A 17381-nucleotide genomic window follows, 5' to 3' on the forward strand; every position below is an offset into this window, starting at 1 on the left:
TCATATTTGTAGGGTGGTTAAATTAGGTTTTGGAATTTTTTTTATTAGTTTTGTCAATTCATGTATTTGATAATTTTTCTACCCTTTTAGTTTTTCAAATTAAAAAAGAAAAAAAACCATCTATCTCAATACCCTTTCCATATGTTTTGATTGTAAGTCGAAAGTATGTGTTGTGTTCCTGCCAGGTTTTTGATATGTTGCTACCTAAGAATGTTTGCCTTTGGTTCTATATTGTAATTTAGATATTGATTTTCTTGCCTCGCTTCGTTTCCTTTTTTCAACAATTTTTTTTTCTATTACGAATCAAATCTCCGATGTTTCTAGCGATCTTACTATGGCAATATGAGCATCAAGCTTTGCGCTTATTTGGGTTAAAATTCTGATTATTTGAACATTGCAGACCTCATGATAAACAAAGAAGAGATTTTTTTTTGTTATTAGGGTTCAATTTCTGATTTATTTATTTATTTATCTATTTTATTCTATTAGATATTTGTTTTGATTTAGATTAGTATCATTTAATGTTTAAAACTCTTCACTTCACTCTTAATCTAGACCGTTGAATGATATAATATCTAAAAGCTACAAAGAAGTAGTGTAAAAATGTTTGTAAAAATATTTGTTCCTTTATCCTATCCCTATATATATAAGGGGTGGTTTACATGCTATAACCTGATTAGGTTTCCTATTCTATATGGGATAAGAAAATTCACTTTCTTTCCTATTCCAATTAAGCTCCTAGGATTCCTAATTTAAATTTGTACAGGAAATTCTTAATTTTTTTTAGGACAAGAATCTATGAACCTTCAGTTTTCCTAATACAACCGAAAATAGGGCACTAACGATGACGAGCCAATTCCTAACAAAAGAACGGAGTAGGTTGGAATCAAGTCAATCAACAAAATCTATGTATAAAGGAAAATGCTGCTTAACCCAACTTTTCTTCTCAACTTTTTTCCCAACTTACATGACACAGGATATAACCACAACAATCATAAAAAAAACTACCCACACCCAGTGACGGATCCAGGAAATAATATTAGGGGCGCGCGCAATTTTTTTTTACCATAAATAGCATGCATATCGCTATTTCATTGAGTCTTGGTAAGCTTAAAGTTATTTGGAAAGGCATAATGCACACCTGTTAATGCTTTCATTTGAGGGGGTAACTAACATGTTCCAAGGTTGTTCCTATATGAATGTTTAACAAAGAAACACACTTATCTTGAACATACTAATAATGTTTGATATCATTGCATACCATTAATATGTTTGTCCAAAAAATAATGATGTTGGAGGGCATGTCTGAAGCCAACTCTAATATTCAAAAGGGCAGCACTCAAGGTATCCATGAACATTCACCGAAGTTCAGAGAGTCAATACCCAAGATATCCATGATCGTTTACCGAAGTTCGAGGGATCAGCTGACCCCTACCCCTCAATGATACGCCAGTGCCAACACCACTAAGAAAATTGGCAAAAATGTACCATCCTCTTACTAAATAGCTCGAATTAGATTTGATATGAACTCAAACTGGGTTAACCTGGATACGACACAATGTCAAAAATTGCCAACAGGTCGGGGCAACCTTGTCGAGTCCAGTTGCCTAGGGCTCAAGCAAAGGCCTTGAGTAGCTTGGGGGGCACACTTTTTGTCTGCTGGTCCAATCCTTTGGGAAATTGGACATTGTCTTTTGGGTTTAGTAGACTAAGAGAACGGCAGTAGCCCTAAGCTTCCAAATGGAAGTATAGAACCAACCAAACCCACTTCCAAACCCAGCCCGAGTTCGGTTATTGGCCCAATGCCATTCCAACCTGCACAATGTAGCATTTGTCACATAACTACCTTAACAAAATAGCCGGCTTCCGTGTTTGCATTTTTTCGAGTGAATTGTAGCTATACCGGTTTTTGTATCATACCATCAAAAGTTCAAAACACATTAGTTTTCTACCATTTTTAAGGACAAAAAGGCCTACTAACACCGTATAATTCAAGAACTATAACTACATGTTATGACGATAAGAACAAACACAAGGCCCCTAAATTTAGATAGAAAAACAAACGGACTTTGACATAAGACCAACGTGATACACAATTAAACGTTGAAGGACTATAGAATTGCTTAATTCACGAACAAAAGTGATAATCGGGTAATAATTGAAGGACTATAGCTACAATCTACTCGCATTATTTTATAACATGGCCAATACAGTCATTATACCAAAAAGCAGAGTAAGTTATGTACTCTGTGCTTCTAAGAAAGCTTTGAAATCATCTCTTGCTTTGCGCAAGCGAGGAGTAACGCAAGCAGTTGGTGATGTAGCATCTGATGATGTAGAAAACCGAACGCTGCGCGATGATTCGTGTGATTTCCGGCCTTGTGCTCTTGTTGATCCATTCTTCAGGGCACCCTTTCGATCCGTACCAAACACAAAAGATGTTGAAATTGGCGAATCTGCCTCGTTGACACTGCTTCGTATCAGCTCCAATGGCAGATCAAAGTAGCGACTGGTGTTGTCATCTTCCTGCTCATTTATCATAGCTGAAGCCCAAGAGCCACATTCAAACTTTTCCAAGGAAACTGTCCTGGATATGACATTTCCCAGTTCATCAGGCTCTACCTTTCTTGCTCTCACTGGCTTTGCCTTGCCAAAGCCAGGGATGGACAAGCATAGGGCCCCACATGTGAACCCATCGTCATGTGGGTCCCTGTTCTTGCCATTTTTATGAGCAACTCTGTTGGACTCGGCCCTGGAGAGGTTGCTGTAGTGCCTGGAGACTATTTCGGCGGCATTTGGTTTGATCAGCCAGAGATCAAAGTCAACTGACGGGGCAAATGTCCTCCCTTGACCACATGACTTGCTCCGCCGGAACTCAATTTCTTGTTGCAGGTGGCTCAGATTCTCCAGTTGCTGCCGAGGAGATGCCTGGCTTTCGTCTTTCCATTTCTTCTTCACTCGAGGCGATGAGGTTGCTGAGTTTGGGAGACTGAAGCTTAAGAACTTGGGGTTTGCAGGCGGCAGCAGGGGCGGTTGTTGGTCAAGTGCATTCGGCTTTGGAGCAGCAACAACCGGCACATCCACCACCGGTTCAGCACTCACTTCTCTGTGTGATGATTCTTTCAGTGACATTGGATCTACAGAAATCTGCTTTTCTAGATCTCCAAGAGTAAAGTAGTCACTTATTTCGCCCGAGAACGGATAATCCATGGTAGAGAAAAGCAGAAATCCTGAGGAACAAGTCTGGGATTTGGACTACTTAAAAAGGAGGGAAAATAAGACTTATATGAACTTAGACGTGATCAGCATATTCTCCACTAATCCAAACCTAGTAGTGATATCCATGTCGAATTGCTCCATATAAACAAGGGCCGGCAAAATTTAATACTGTATTTAGAATAGTTTAAACTGCTAATCTATACGATAATTCGGTTTTAATAATGTAAATCTCCATGAAGGAGAGTTGACTTGTAACAGGTTTAAGTTATTAACAATAATTAAATAAAATAAACTACAAGATCTCATGTGCTTGCATAACACTATATACAATAACACCAGATACAAGATTCTTACATGATATTTGATATTTCTAATTAGCATTTAGATGTACAAAACTCATGTGAAGATCAGAACGGTATTCGGTATATTGCAAGGAATGATAATTTTTACAGTGAAAATATGACGACGAGACAAGATTTCTACTGGAGTGAATTGTAAAACAAAATTAATACCACTGATACACCAATAATGACGGGGAAAGCCGTGACTAAGTACAGTGCTCCATAGCCCTGCGAGATAAGAAACTGCGTATTAGGAACCCGAGGATTAGCTAAACCAGAAAACTATTCGCAACTCATAATTCATGAGTACTTTGACAAGGTCCTCACATATATATCGATGTCAATCAAGCATTCATTTTGCAGAAGGCAGATAAACAATTAACTATGAGCTGTTTTCTGCCTTTGTATTGATTAAGGTTTTCGGAGTATTTTAGTATTGAATGATAGATTGCAATTACAAACATTATTTACTTATCACAACGGTGGTAAACTTTTTCTTCGTACTTTTTTGTTGAAAGGAAAGAAAAATTAGAGAAAATGATTGCATTAGTGTAAAATCATAACATAATTAGCAGCGCATATACGACAATTGCAAGAACTTGATAAGATCATTTTATCACAAGAAAGCCAAGGTAACAAACCAAAACTGACGGCACTTCATTTTCATCTTTAAGATCACCATCATCAATCTCAGCAGCTGTATCCCAATCAATCTTCAGTCTCTTAGCAGCCTCTTGAAGATCAATTCCAGTGTCGGTCACTCTTGCATACAGGGACTTACCAGGCTTTTTCTTCGCTGGTGTAATCTGAACCTGTACCATAAACAAAACATAGGAACAGATGAGCAAATTGATATCCAGTGTTGGTTAGAAACATAGATAAAGGTGAAAAAGCATTGGTGATTCATCTAAGGAAAATTTCATATATTTGCTGTCTAAGATTTACAAGCTATTTAATTGGAAGCTTGGCGTTTTATCCTAGGCTTTATGTTGTTTTTCCACTTACACATCAAAATCATCTCTAAAATCAATCATTTTATACTGAATTACAATAATACCTCTAGATTAGGCCATTGATTCATTTCCGCTGCCAGCAGTTTAAGAGCAAGTCGATTTTTTGGGATTTTTCCTTCATTCACCTAAATCACAGAATCACAAATTAGCGTCACAATAATAGAATTACCTTTTCCAACTATTACCAAGTTTCCCACTCTCATGATTTGAGAAGGGTATAAATATCAAAGCAAAAAGTTGTAATGACATAACGTACAATTTATATAAATTAGGGGCACTCTGCACATCATTTTTGTACTTTTGAAACCTTCCTTCTTCATGAATCATTATAGTAAAGAAGCATAGCCAGTGAAGAAGAAAATTTGCAAAGTGTCACCTATGTGAACAATCATAGGAATTTCAATAGGGTCACTCCGCAAATCATTTTATCTAGCATAAGGAGAGGGTCACCTATGTGAATAATCAAACTCTGAAGTTCCAACACTTTGTATCTGGCGTGCATTCAAGCATCAAGGATCATATACTTCATGACTTGTGTAAACCAGTGAGGATATATAACTTTCTCTTACAACATGCGTGCTTTTGACATAGTGAAGATGCATATCTATTTAATGATGCTTCACCATCCAGTTGTCTTCAGCAAGCTTTCATGGTTGATATCTAACAGTGATGGAAGAAATGCATCTACTAGAGGTTGTTCTATTATAATTATGAACTACTTAGCTGAAGGATTGCAATTTGTGCATGTCAAACCAATGGAAGGGCTTTATTATAATGGTTCAGGTGAAAAAATAAGTGACTAGCTCTGAGGCCCTCCAATTGTGCAGGATTTCTTTGAGTCTATATAAGCGGCTAACCCACGAATTGGTATCAGAAAGTCAGTACTCAGTACATGAATAGACACCCTTCAATTGATCTTCCTAGCTACTTTGCATTCATGAAGTCACTGTGTGAATGTATGAAATGATTCCACCCAAGCAATGCAAATACATGTTAATTTCGCTGTTTCATGAATCACGCTATCGAAAATTCACCCAAAATAGCATAGTGTAGCAAGGGAATTAAAATGAAGGGCTTACTTCTTCAAGAACATCAGCCAATTCCTCCCTAGTAGGGGCATCAGGATCTTCGATGCCGAGGAGTCTCCTGCGCTCAACTTCTCGCAGGTCCTCAATCATAACAGTGAGCTTAACCTATCAGATTGCACACCATCCCAAACTCGATCAAGGCCCAAATTCTGAACTTTAAAGTAAATGGAGAAATGGGTTGACTGAATTACACTATACCTCACTGAAAAGCATGTCTCTGTTCTTTCGGAGAAGCTCCAACACCTAACCAACAATAACAGTGTGTGAAATACTGAAATGAAAAGAAACCCATCAAAGAATGGAAGAAAGCAAGATACCCTTTTGATTTGGCCCACGTATTCGAGGTCTTCCGGGTCAGGGTCCGATTCATCTTCTTCATCTTCTTCGTCGTCTTCGTATTCTTCTTCGTCATCCTGGTCTTGTTGGGTAGTTGAAGAAGATGATGAAGAAGCTTGCAATTTCCTACCTTTCCTGCCGACGAGTGAGAGTGTGGTTCTTTTGATCGAGTGGCGAGGTGGGAGAGCAAGCTGAGGCCGTGAGTGGCGGCAGTGGGAGTGGCGTTGGTTGAGCCAGAGTGGGAGGGTTTGGACCCGACAAGAAGAAGAAGATGAGGAGGAGGATGTGGTGGAGGAAGCAGTGAGTGGTGGCAGTGGCGCCACTTGGAGAATTTGCAAACCCATCACCACCTTCATTCTAAATGGCAGTTGAAATCCTTCATGAGCTTCTTGGTATTTGAATTTGTTAGTGATCGGAGTTTACATGCATTGGCAAATTCTATCCCTTAATCTTCCACTCTACTACTGGGGTTCGTCAATGGGCCGGATTGGGCTTCAACAAGTCGGGTCAAGTTCAGATTTACTATGCAACGTCACTGGGAAGCAATTTAATAACTATTTCGTTTTTAATTTTTCTGTTTAGTAACTGTCTTTATACAAAAATTGAAAGCCAAATTTTAAAACTTCATAAAAGTAGCTTTCAGTTATTTTGAAAACTGAAAACCGTTCCCAAATTCAATTGAAGAATCATGATCAATGAGATTTAAGCAAATGTTTTGAATGCAATTATAAACACACACCTTTCTATCTTCTCACCTCTTTAATCTTTTTTGTTGTTCTTCGTTTGATTTATCCAATCTCACAACCTTAAATAAAGAGGGTAAAAAGAGTGTGAAAATAAGATCCCTTAAAACTACATGGTTTTCGACATGTAAAAATGCTAAATTCTAAGGATTTTGGTAGAGGGAGCAAAAACATTTATGAGTGTTTACTTTCTAGAAAATGGCATTTTACCCTTTTTTCTAAATGTCAATTTGAGTGCTCATAACCAATAACCAGCTAATAGGATAATAGGAAAATAAATACTAAGAAGATTTTCTAAAAAGTAAGACTCTTAATGGACTCTTTGCCGCCTCATTTTTTTTGACGCAATATTTTCTAAATACTCACTTTTTTTACAAAGGAACTAACTTAGGCATCGGCGATCCATGGTCAAACCCTCCCACTCCTTGTGGGCACCTTTGGTCTTTGATCAAAGATGTTGTTTGTTTTGTAGGTAAATTTTCGTCTAGATCAAAGGCATAGAAATTTTCTACCACAATTGCGTGTTAGAGATTAGAGTGACCTAAAATTGTTCATCCGGAAGATGTACTTTAACTATTTTGGTGCAAGATTATTGTTCCTCTTGTGCAGGTTGAAGGACATTGCGTTGCGGTTGTGGTTCATAGCAGAGGTTAGTACTTGGCAAAGTCTCGTGGATTTGATGTGAGATAGGATTATGTCCACTCCTATTCCCATTCCCTTTCCTTTCCTCCTCTCACACTTTGTTTTTTGTCCTATTGTCTCTATAAAAAAAAATCAATATAAGATATTAACGTGGCTTAATCGTAACTGTTTAAGTAAGAGGAGAGGGAAGGGGAGAGAGATTAGGAGGGGAAAGAATTCTTCCCTTGATGTGAGGGCAAGAAAGAATTGGGGAAAGGTTCATTTTGCCATTGTCTCCAAATTGACCATTAGGTTTTTTTTTTTTTCATTTCTCCTTTTCGTAAGGATCAAGTAAAGTTGGGCTTTTGTACATTGGTTGACCCTTATATACTTGGGCCTGACAAGATTTGAGGTGCTCCTCAGCATATCATACGGGGCAAAATTTTGAAAGCCCCAACCCCTAACGGGTTTCTCATCCTGAACCTCAAGAAACATGGATGCACTAATGTCACAGACAATGGAAAAAAATTATAAAAAAAAAAATTGTCACAGACAATGCAATCACTCCTATCAAATCCACCAGACAGGCATGGAGTTGGAAGGATTGACAAACTTTGTTAGTCTTAGGATAAACTGGGACGTGTCACGTGAAATGAAAGCACATCAATATTGTGACATTAAATATTGAATATTGTTGCACTGTAAATTCAAACTAAAATTTTATTTTATGAGGGGTTTATGTTCCTGACTAAGTGTAATTTTATTTTTCGTATCAATGAAATTTTTTCGTATCGTCAAAGTTTGGTTTGTATTTTTTATTTTTAAGGAAAGTAAATTCAAACCAAATTAATTATGATTAATAATCCAAAATCGATATCAATACAGTGCTATTCTAATACGTCATAAGCTTTGGGGTAAAATTTTATGTATCCTCAGGTGGGATGGATTGCCCATGTAGTGGCAGCTGGAAATAAGAACCTTGCTTGAGATTATAAGTTGGACTACTCTCATATTACCAATTGATTTGATGGTAGAACATTAACTTTTTTCATGCTATTAGAGCATGTAGTCCAATATGAGAAGCTAAACGGTCACATGCGCTTCACGCCATCCCATTATGTTGTCCATGTGTTAAATTTGAAAATTCGTCACACATGACGGGATATGTTGAGAATGAATCCCAAATTGATGGGATGAGAGATTTTGCATAATCTTATAAGTAAGTTGGGCTACTACTCATATTACTAATTAATTTTATAGTGAAACCTCAACTTATGTTAGGGAATGACAAGATTACTCAATTTAGTGATGTTGCATGATGATTATATGCAGCACGTGCACTGAAAAATATGGAACAAATTCAAAGGCATTATATTCCTAATTGCCACTATATATGCACTAATTTGGAATCAAACGAAAAGCATTTGAGTCTTTGACAACAAAGAAGCCAATTCTCCATTCTTGTTTCCCCCTAAAATCTCGAAAATCTTGAATAGATGGATAGAGAAGGTTTATTAGAAGAGCACGGCATGCAGAATTTCTGACAAATGATATTCGAACGTCCTACCAGCCATGCATGTGCACAATGCCACCATTGACGAATTCTTGGCCATTGGCTATATGGGGAGACAATGGCAACAAGCTCTACACAAGAGGGAATTTAAGCAAATAGTTTCTCTTGTCCCTGGGATTTCACAGGACGAATTGGATCCACCTGAGTTGTCCTGCATACATATCTGCAACTTTATTTTCATGTCTTTTTGTTTGTACAATGTACGTGCATATAATTAAATGAATCTCACATTAATGGGAAATGAACCTTTCATATACTTATAAATAAGTTGGACTACTCCCCATATTGTTAATTGGTTTTATGTTAAAACCTCAACTTTCTTCATGTTATCATAGCAGGTTATCCCTCATGTGAAGCCCAACAGCCACATGCACTTCACGTGACTTTGTTTGTTTGTATTGTCCATGTGTTAGACTTGAAAGTTCGCCACATGTAAGGAGACGTGTTGAGATGAATTTGACATTGACAGGAGAAAAGACATTTCATAAACTTATAAGTAAGTTGGTTACTTCTCATATTGTCCGTTGATTTTATAGTAGAACTTCAATTTCTTTCATAAGTAATACATATTTGGCAACATGTACGAAATTGTGAATGTAATATATAGAGACCTTTGTCTTGGCACTCATACAGAATAAGCATACATTCATTGGCTTCGTTTATTTGATACCAATCTAGTAGTTTGCCTTGGTATACTATACATATGTATACGAGTACGTAATGGACATGATGTCTACTAAAAAGATAATCTCATATATTGACAGGATTAGTTGCTTAAGGGGTAATTAAAGCCACAGATTAGGGTTAGATACGTACAATTGTTTGTAATATTTATATCTTAATTACTGCTTTCATGGCAAGGTTGTGGCCATATATATCTCCTTACAAGAATGTGCAACCATTGTAAGTGGATCTTTCTTTCTCTGGCTCTCTCTCACACACAGACACTTTGATAAAACTGGTACTTAGTACGTTGTTTGGTGTCTATAAATAATGCGTTTCCAAGAGAATAAAATTGCAAAGACCGTAGATCATATCATGCAACAAAGCAATGTCCAACTTAATCAAAGATTCACATTTGGAAAAAAAAAATGCTTTCGTTGACCTTTTTATTATCATTGGCTTCTTTACTTTAAATATATATAAATTTGTTAATCATCAAAAGTAGACATATATTAACATCAAAAGTAGACATATGGACGGAACACCTATGTCTCTCCATTAAATCATGCTTCTTCTATGTTTATACATATATTCGTTTAGGAAAAATCCTAAAGAGGCTATCTTTTTAGACCATGTTTTGTAAACCACATAATGTGACGGTTGATGATTTGATTACTATTTTTAATGATTTAAAGAAGAATTCCAAGCACTAACCGGCACGACATAGGATTTACAAAATATGATCTAAAACGATGGTTTCTCTAGTATCACTCATTGATTGGAACTTGGAATGGAAAAGAAAACCCAATTTGATATGTAGAAAGCAGAAGAGGTGCCTGCCTTTTGTTTTGTTTAGTAAAAATCAGTCGTTTATATATTAGATTAGACAAAGAGGAATCAAATCATCGAGCCATAGATTCCATGACATGATCTATCTTTGTTTTATCAAGTTAATGAACGAAAAATACATGCATGCTAAGATTTACTTTGTGTATTATGAGAAATTTGCATATATAATAATTAGGAAATGGCCCACTGAGATTAAATCATTTAAGCGTCAAATTGGATTCCTTTTTTTTGTGGGGCGATTTTCACCCTCCTACACACACACACACACACACACACGAGACAGATATGGATATATATGTTTCGGAGGAATGAATTTGAAAAAGAAAATATTAGAAAATATTCAGTCCTTCTGAGTAAAACAATGATTAAAACTGTGTTATAGGTCTGATTAAACTATAAGAAAAGGGGATCCGCCTCTATGATCTCTACCTCTCTCTATCTTTTTTTTTTTTTTTTTTTTCCTCAAAATATATTATTTTCTAGTTTGTAGTGTTTTTTACTTTTAATTATTATGACCCACCACTTTGGCAATAAGAAAGGGATCTAAAAGCTATGACGAACAAAAGGCAGGCTAATGAGAGGGACTAGCTTGTTTTCACTAGAAAAAAATTAAGGATTCTTTTGAAAATGTTTTTAAAATGATTGAAAGCGTTTTTAGAGAAAATATTTTTAAATTTTAAAAGCATTTGAGATGTTTTTTGCAAGAAGCACCAATTATATATATATATTTTTTTTTTCAGGATTCACTTACATTTTTACTAAGGATTGGTTCCAAAAATATTTTTACCAAAAGAGTTATTAATTAGTCATTTTAGAAGCACTTCCAAATGAGCTCTAAGAGAAGTCAATTACACCCATAGTAATGTCCAGCAGTATACCATTAAATTGTAGTCTGGTAGATTAGATAGTAATTACTAGGTAAGAAAAGAGAAATAGGCAAAATAAGCATTAGGGCATCTCCAATGGGACAATGTAAAATTGAGATGCAAAAATCATATTTACATCTAATTTTATATTTCCGTTACATGCAAATGAATGTTATAATCCAATGGGAATGATGTAAATTTAAGATCTCTTTTAATTTCTACCTTTGATTAGTGGGATCCATCACCAAAAAGATGTAAAAAGTAATGTAAACACAGGTCTTTATTCATATCTTTTGGTGAATATGGATAATTTACATTCCGCCAATAGAGAATTTTCCAGCAAAGAAAAAATGTAAAAGGCCCATTTCAGGACATTTTGAATCTTCCATTGAAGATGCCGTTACTAGGCAAAATAAAACTTACCTTTTGCTAAATTTCAAGCTATGTCATCAGAAATTCTTATGAATCTAGTTTAAGGATTTTAGTTGGTGTTTAATTTCATTATTTTTAAGGGGAAAAGATAAACTTATGGATCATTTCATTGTTTTTTGTAGGTCATTACAAATATATTTTCTTTGAAATGAAAGAAAAAACCATCCAATTCTTTGAAATGAAAAAAAAGGTGAATAACACTCCTTAAATATCTTAATGAATTGTTATGGAAATGGTAAGGGGATAAGGATTAATTTGGATTTAGATTGTGACAACAATATACTGCTACCAATGCGTTATCTTTACAAGAAAAAGGCACAAAATTAAATGATCATGCTTTTTTTTTTTCTAATATCCAACATGCTTTTCTAATGCATATCTGCAAAAATTTTACCCACTAATAGGCTTAAACATTTTCTTTGGAAAGTGGAAGTCCCTGCTAAAAGCCATGTATATGTCGTCCAACAAGAAATCTCTTTCATGCAAACGAACTGTGCGACTAGATTGCAGAAACGACATTTCCAAACTCCAACAGGCTGAGCATGCATAGATTTTTAAGAAGGTTAGTGAAAATCTCCAACTCGCATGACCTTTTTTCAGTTTATAGTTTAATCCCGTGTGTACTTGTAAAGATCGCACCATGTTTTGCCCTACACTGTACTTGAAAGGAACCACATTATTTGTGGACAAAAAAGAAAAGTGCAGTTCCCACATTACTTAGCTTCTTTTCTTTTTATATCTTCGTTTCTTTGTTTTATTATTATCGATTCATTGCCGTGATGAATCCAAATGAATAACCTTTGTATCCATATCCAAATTGCAATAGTATATATACTATATATTTATAGATTTAGAGATTGATCTTTCATTCTAAATCGATGCTTATCTGGACATGGTCATAATTTAAGGAAATTTTTATCGGTGGTAGTTATTATGTACTCATTTTCTTTTTCATTTTAGAGAAGAGCACATATGATTATTTGTGTTGTAGTACAAATAATAGTTTCCTAATTCAAATCTAATTAATAACACAATTATGACATATGCCATAACTTTGTATTTGATCCGTTTGCATATGTCTATGCATTATGTTATTTTTTTAATGAGAAATGGAAGATTCGAGTTTGAGATATCATTGCCACTATATCTTAGTAGCTAGTTAGCTATCAGCACTAAAATTATACATATATTTGTAGTTTATTATCATCAACTTAATTTTATAAGAGTTTCATATGATAGTCAATCACGTTGCATCTTGTGATCACTACCAATTTTTTAAAATCAACTATATAAGCAGCATAAATATATTCAGATTATAAAAATACTCAGAAACAAAAGCTCATGATCGACCATTTTTCGAAAAGGTGGGTGTGATGAGGTGATCAACTTAGTGCCCCTTAAAGATTCATAAGCGCTCTAATTAGGGTATGTGAAATGAGTGAATCCCACAAAATCAATTATTCCAACCATATAATATTGTCCGACATCATACATGATAACGTGAGATTGGATGAACAAAACTAACAATGTCCTCACTTTGCACCTTGGTATTTAGTCGTTCTATATTCCTAGTGTAACGTTTGGCTCTGCATACTCCCAATCTGCTACTGGTAGATGTTTGATATTCAGATTTACTTTTTCCTTTGAGTGCAAAGAGTGGTGGTGGGGGAATACACATAAAAAGCAATGAATGTACAACCATCATCCATCCTAACTTTGATATGAGATCACCTTTAAAATTTGTTTTCCAAGATTTTGTGAGGATAATCTATCTAAATTAAACTTCTGAAATAGTTTATTGTAAAGGGAACTTTAAAATATCCAACCATATGCTCGATGAAAAATTTCCACCGACAAATTGTAGTGTGCTCATGTAAGCAATTGTTGGTAAGTAGTCGATTTGTGTAGATTGTAAATGGATTTTATTGGTGTACGCATGTGTATAAGCGATTGTGGATAATTGATTTAACGCTAGCTCAAAAAATCAGTAAAAACTAAATAAGATGTGATTTAATGGACTTTAGTGTTAAAATGACGAGGCAAATTGAAAATGATAGCAGACAACTATGTACTTGAGCAATTAAGCAATGATTTCACACATCCAAATTTATCTAAAAAACAAACAAAAAACTCAACTCCAATTTTCACCAAAAGCATCATAAAAGTTTTAAATTAAACACTACTATCGTTTACTTTATGCACATCCATCTCTATCTCTTGGTGGGTTCCTTCTTTGTCTCTATCTCCTCCTTCACCACCGCCTTCTTCCCTAATATCTCTAGCTTTGATGTAAAGGCCGTATACATAAGAACAGAAACCCCATCCACACAAGAAAGTGGAAACCACCTTCACACCCCCAAACGAATCCCCGTACACCAAAACGCCTCCCAACACATTCATCCCCATCAACGCCGTCATGCAAATCCCACCGGTCAACGAAGAGGTTAAGAACACCATGCCGGCTGTCCCCATGAAGCAAAGCTGCCACGTCACCACGTTGCACCACACAGTCACCCAATACACGTTTTCTCCTTTGTCAAACACCCTCGCGCTCTCCACCTTCATCTCGCGAAACCCGCCTTTCAAGGCCATCCCGACCGTGGCCAACACCGTGGCCGCAGCCTCCATCACCAGCTGCATTTCGATCACCATGGCGTAGCAGTAAACCTTGCTGTATATCTTCTCCATGACCGGGAGATACAGAGCAAACAGCAAGCCTGCCCCAATTGTTGAGAAGAACCCTAAGAAATACTTGCCACGTGTCAGGTCATGTGGCTTGTCATGGTTGGACCCCAAGGCCAGTAGGACTGAGCTTAGGGTTAGGAGGATAACACAGTTGAGATTTGAGAAGGTTACTTTTTGCTTGACAATAATTACAGAGAGGATGAGATTGAAAACAAGTTGGGAGGAGAGGAGGAGGGAGGAGGTGGAGACTGGTAAATAGGAGTTACCCCAAGAGAAAAGGAAGTTGTTTAGACCCAGCATAAGACCTATGAGAATTGACAGGACTAAGATTTTGGGGGTGAAGTGAGAGAAGGGTTTTCTTTGGGTGCAATGGAGGAGATAATAAGGAATGAAAATAAATGGAAGGAGGAGAGGGAAGCCAGAGCATTGAACCCACGTTGACACCCAAATGCTTGAGCCCTTGTGGATGAAATAGTACTTTGAGAGCAGGCTTGAAGAGACTGATCCAATGAAGAGGCACAAGTAATTGATCACTAGGAGAGGCATGGAGCGCTTATTGGGTTTGATCATTGAGCCTTTCTCGCTCAGTTGTGTTGTGGTGGTATTGTTGATCAAGAATGATGATGAATTGGTTCTGGTCTGAGGGATGTGGTGGTTGGTGGTGATGAGGGTGGGGCAGCCGTGATCATGGTGGTGGTGATGGTGGTTATGGGAATTGGGGGAGTTCATGGGTGAAGTTTGGACTAAACTCTCCATTAAATGTAAATTAGATAGGGAAGAGACTGAAGAGGTATGAGGAGGTGAGAGTTGAGGAGGTGAATCTCTTATTAATGAGAAAGGTATATATAGTGTGGATTTAGAATTTCAGTGGTATTTATCTTTTCACTCAAAATCCGAATGTCTCCATTCAGAGTCAGCTTGTTTTAAAGAAAGTTAAAAAACGCATTATAAAAATATATATAAAAAAAAAAAACCAAGACAGATTAACTTTTTTATTTATATTTTATAAACTACACGATGTGACGCCTGATGATTAAATTTTTTATTTAAATTATTAAATAAAGAATCAAACCATTAATCATTACATCATTTAATATTAACTGCTAAAGAATAAAGATGTATTCACTTGAGATATTGGAGAAAATTTTAAAAATTCAGGTATATATTAAATCAAGATTTCTTATGAGTAAATGAATTTCAGGGTTATTCAATTAAAACTTAAAAGAAAGTTTATAGAAATCTGAGAATATTAGTAAGTATTTTACATAAATTTATAAAAGTACATTGTATATAGGACTCTCTTAAAAGTAAGACTATTCATGAACTTTCTATCATTTCATAGTTTAAAGTCAATTCATGTGTCAACATTATAAATATTGTGCAAAAACATAAAATGACAGAAAGTCTCAATCTTAACAGAATCCCCTTAACATTTAAAATGCTTACTTTTTTTTTTTTTTTTTTTTTTTCTAAAGTGTTTTAGTTCATATATTCAACTCATTATAACAATTTTTTTTTCATTTCGCCAAGAGCCTCCACAACAATTTGAGAAGAAAAAAAAAAGTCTCGATCAAACTTTCAAACACCAAAGATGGATAATGTGCTTTTGTTATGACTTCAAGTCTCGAAACGGCTACGTTTAATTGTCTGCTTCCCGTTCTCCTCGTGGCCTCCACTTAGCACATCCTCATGCATGCAATGCCAAATATGAGTCACGATGAAGAAGAGGTGGCATTAATTATGTCTCTACTACTTGTATCGATATTATCTTCACTTAATTTATCGTGCAATCTATATATGCGATTTTTTTGTTAAACAAGATTTTATTCTAATTTACATAATTCAAAAGCTGTAAATAAATAAGAATATGCATATAAAAAATTAAAGGGTAATGTTAAGAAGACAAAATTTTTAAACCAAATTTTGTAAATCAAATGGTGTGGATACTAATGATTCGATCATTACTTAAATGTTGATTAACATACTTATTTCCAATTGATGACATATCATTTGGTTTACCAATTTAGTTTAAAATTTTAGTCTCTCTAGCATTATCCAAAAATAAATGTATAAAAATCACATCCTGTAAATAAACAAAGGAGCTGGAAGATAGAGAACATGTGTTTTTGTTACGACTTGATGGAACATATGCATATAAAAAATATGTGCGAAAATCACAGTTTTAAATAAATAAAGGAGCTGGAAAAGAGAGAGAGAGAGAACGCGCGTGTGTTTTTGTTATGACTTCCAAGTCTTGGAACGGATGCATATGAAAAAAAGTGAAAGTGCGAAAATCAAATTGACTAAACAAACAAAGAAGCTGGAAAAAGAGAGGGAGAACCGAGAATGTGCTTTTGTTATGACTTGAAGTCTTGAAACGTCTAAAATTAATTGTACGCTTCTCGTTCTACTCGTGGCCTCCACTTATAGCACTTCCTCATGCATGCATTGCCAAATCTGAGTCACACGAGGAGCAAGAGGTTGCATATTTCCAAGTGCCTAGACTTTCAGATTTCCAGTTACACGGTTTGGTGGGTATTTCGACACGTGTTTTAACTCTTAAGCATGCGTTGCTTTCTTGCATGCATGCCTAGTCTCGATGATGCCCTAGACCCCAACTTCGGATAAGGATTGCCAAGATTGGTCGTTAACTGGGATTTTTTGGGGAGTAGGATTGAATTAATATTTTGAACTGGATGTGGTTAGCAGTTACGTATCATCACTGAGCATTAAACGTTTTCTCATCATGAATCACGATGCTCTTGCCCGAAAAGGGGAAGCCTATTAAGCTCGATGAAGCGAAGTGATGAACTTCGTGCAGCATTATACGTTATAGCGTATATATCATTTAAAAATTAAAAAATGACGTCTAAATCTTTTTAGGTCGTGATTTACTTAGTTAAAAAATAAATAACTTTTATTTTGTAATTTATTTTTTTAATAAATTGTAAG

General features: G+C 35.7%; 3 protein-coding genes across 3 annotated transcripts; all 3 read right to left on the minus strand.

The window, feature by feature from the left end:
* Positions 1 to 2153: 2153 nt before the first annotated feature.
* Positions 2154 to 3335, minus strand: LOC137726409 (uncharacterized). The gene has a single exon (XM_068465336.1). It carries the CDS (start codon positions 3208 to 3210, stop codon positions 2239 to 2241), a length of 972 nt encoding a protein of 323 aa, XP_068321437.1. The 5' UTR covers positions 3211 to 3335; the 3' UTR covers positions 2154 to 2238.
* Positions 3336 to 3559: 224 nt separating this feature from the next.
* On the minus strand, positions 3560 to 6399 carry LOC137726410 (ycf3-interacting protein 1, chloroplastic-like). Its single transcript, XM_068465337.1, has 6 exons — positions 5979 to 6399; positions 5860 to 5904; positions 5653 to 5766; positions 4618 to 4698; positions 4202 to 4372; positions 3560 to 3788 (listed from the first exon to the last, which is right to left on the minus strand). Exons 1-6 carry the CDS (start codon positions 6351 to 6353, stop codon positions 3699 to 3701), a joined length of 876 nt encoding a protein of 291 aa, XP_068321438.1. The 5' UTR covers positions 6354 to 6399; the 3' UTR covers positions 3560 to 3698.
* A 7424-nt stretch (positions 6400 to 13823) lies between these two features.
* On the minus strand, positions 13824 to 15229 carry LOC137722700 (probable purine permease 4). The gene has a single exon (XM_068461768.1). The coding sequence runs from the start codon at positions 15183 to 15185 to the stop codon at positions 13917 to 13919; it is 1269 nt and encodes a 422-aa protein (XP_068317869.1). The 5' UTR covers positions 15186 to 15229; the 3' UTR covers positions 13824 to 13916.
* Between the last annotated feature and the right edge of the window lie 2152 nt (positions 15230 to 17381).

Source organism: Pyrus communis, chromosome 2, assembly GCF_963583255.1.
Source record: "Pyrus communis chromosome 2, drPyrComm1.1, whole genome shotgun sequence".
NCBI lineage: Eukaryota > Viridiplantae > Streptophyta > Magnoliopsida > Rosales > Rosaceae > Pyrus > Pyrus communis.

Coding starts and splice junctions, on each gene's coding strand:
- LOC137726409 (XM_068465336.1), bottom strand. CDS start 3,210: ATGGATTATCCGTTCTCGGGCGAAATAAGTGACTACTTTACTCTTGGA.
- LOC137726410 (XM_068465337.1), bottom strand. CDS start 6,353: ATGAAGGTGGTGATGGGTTTGCAAATTCTCCAAGTGGCGCCACTGCCA. Junction 5,905..5,978: donor ACGTGGGCCAAATCAAAAGG/GTATCTTGCTTT, acceptor ATTGTTGGTTAG/GTGTTGGAGCTTCTCCGAAA. Junction 5,767..5,859: donor GAGACATGCTTTTCAGTGAG/GTATAGTGTAAT, acceptor GCAATCTGATAG/GTTAAGCTCACTGTTATGAT.
- LOC137722700 (XM_068461768.1), bottom strand. CDS start 15,185: ATGGAGAGTTTAGTCCAAACTTCACCCATGAACTCCCCCAATTCCCAT.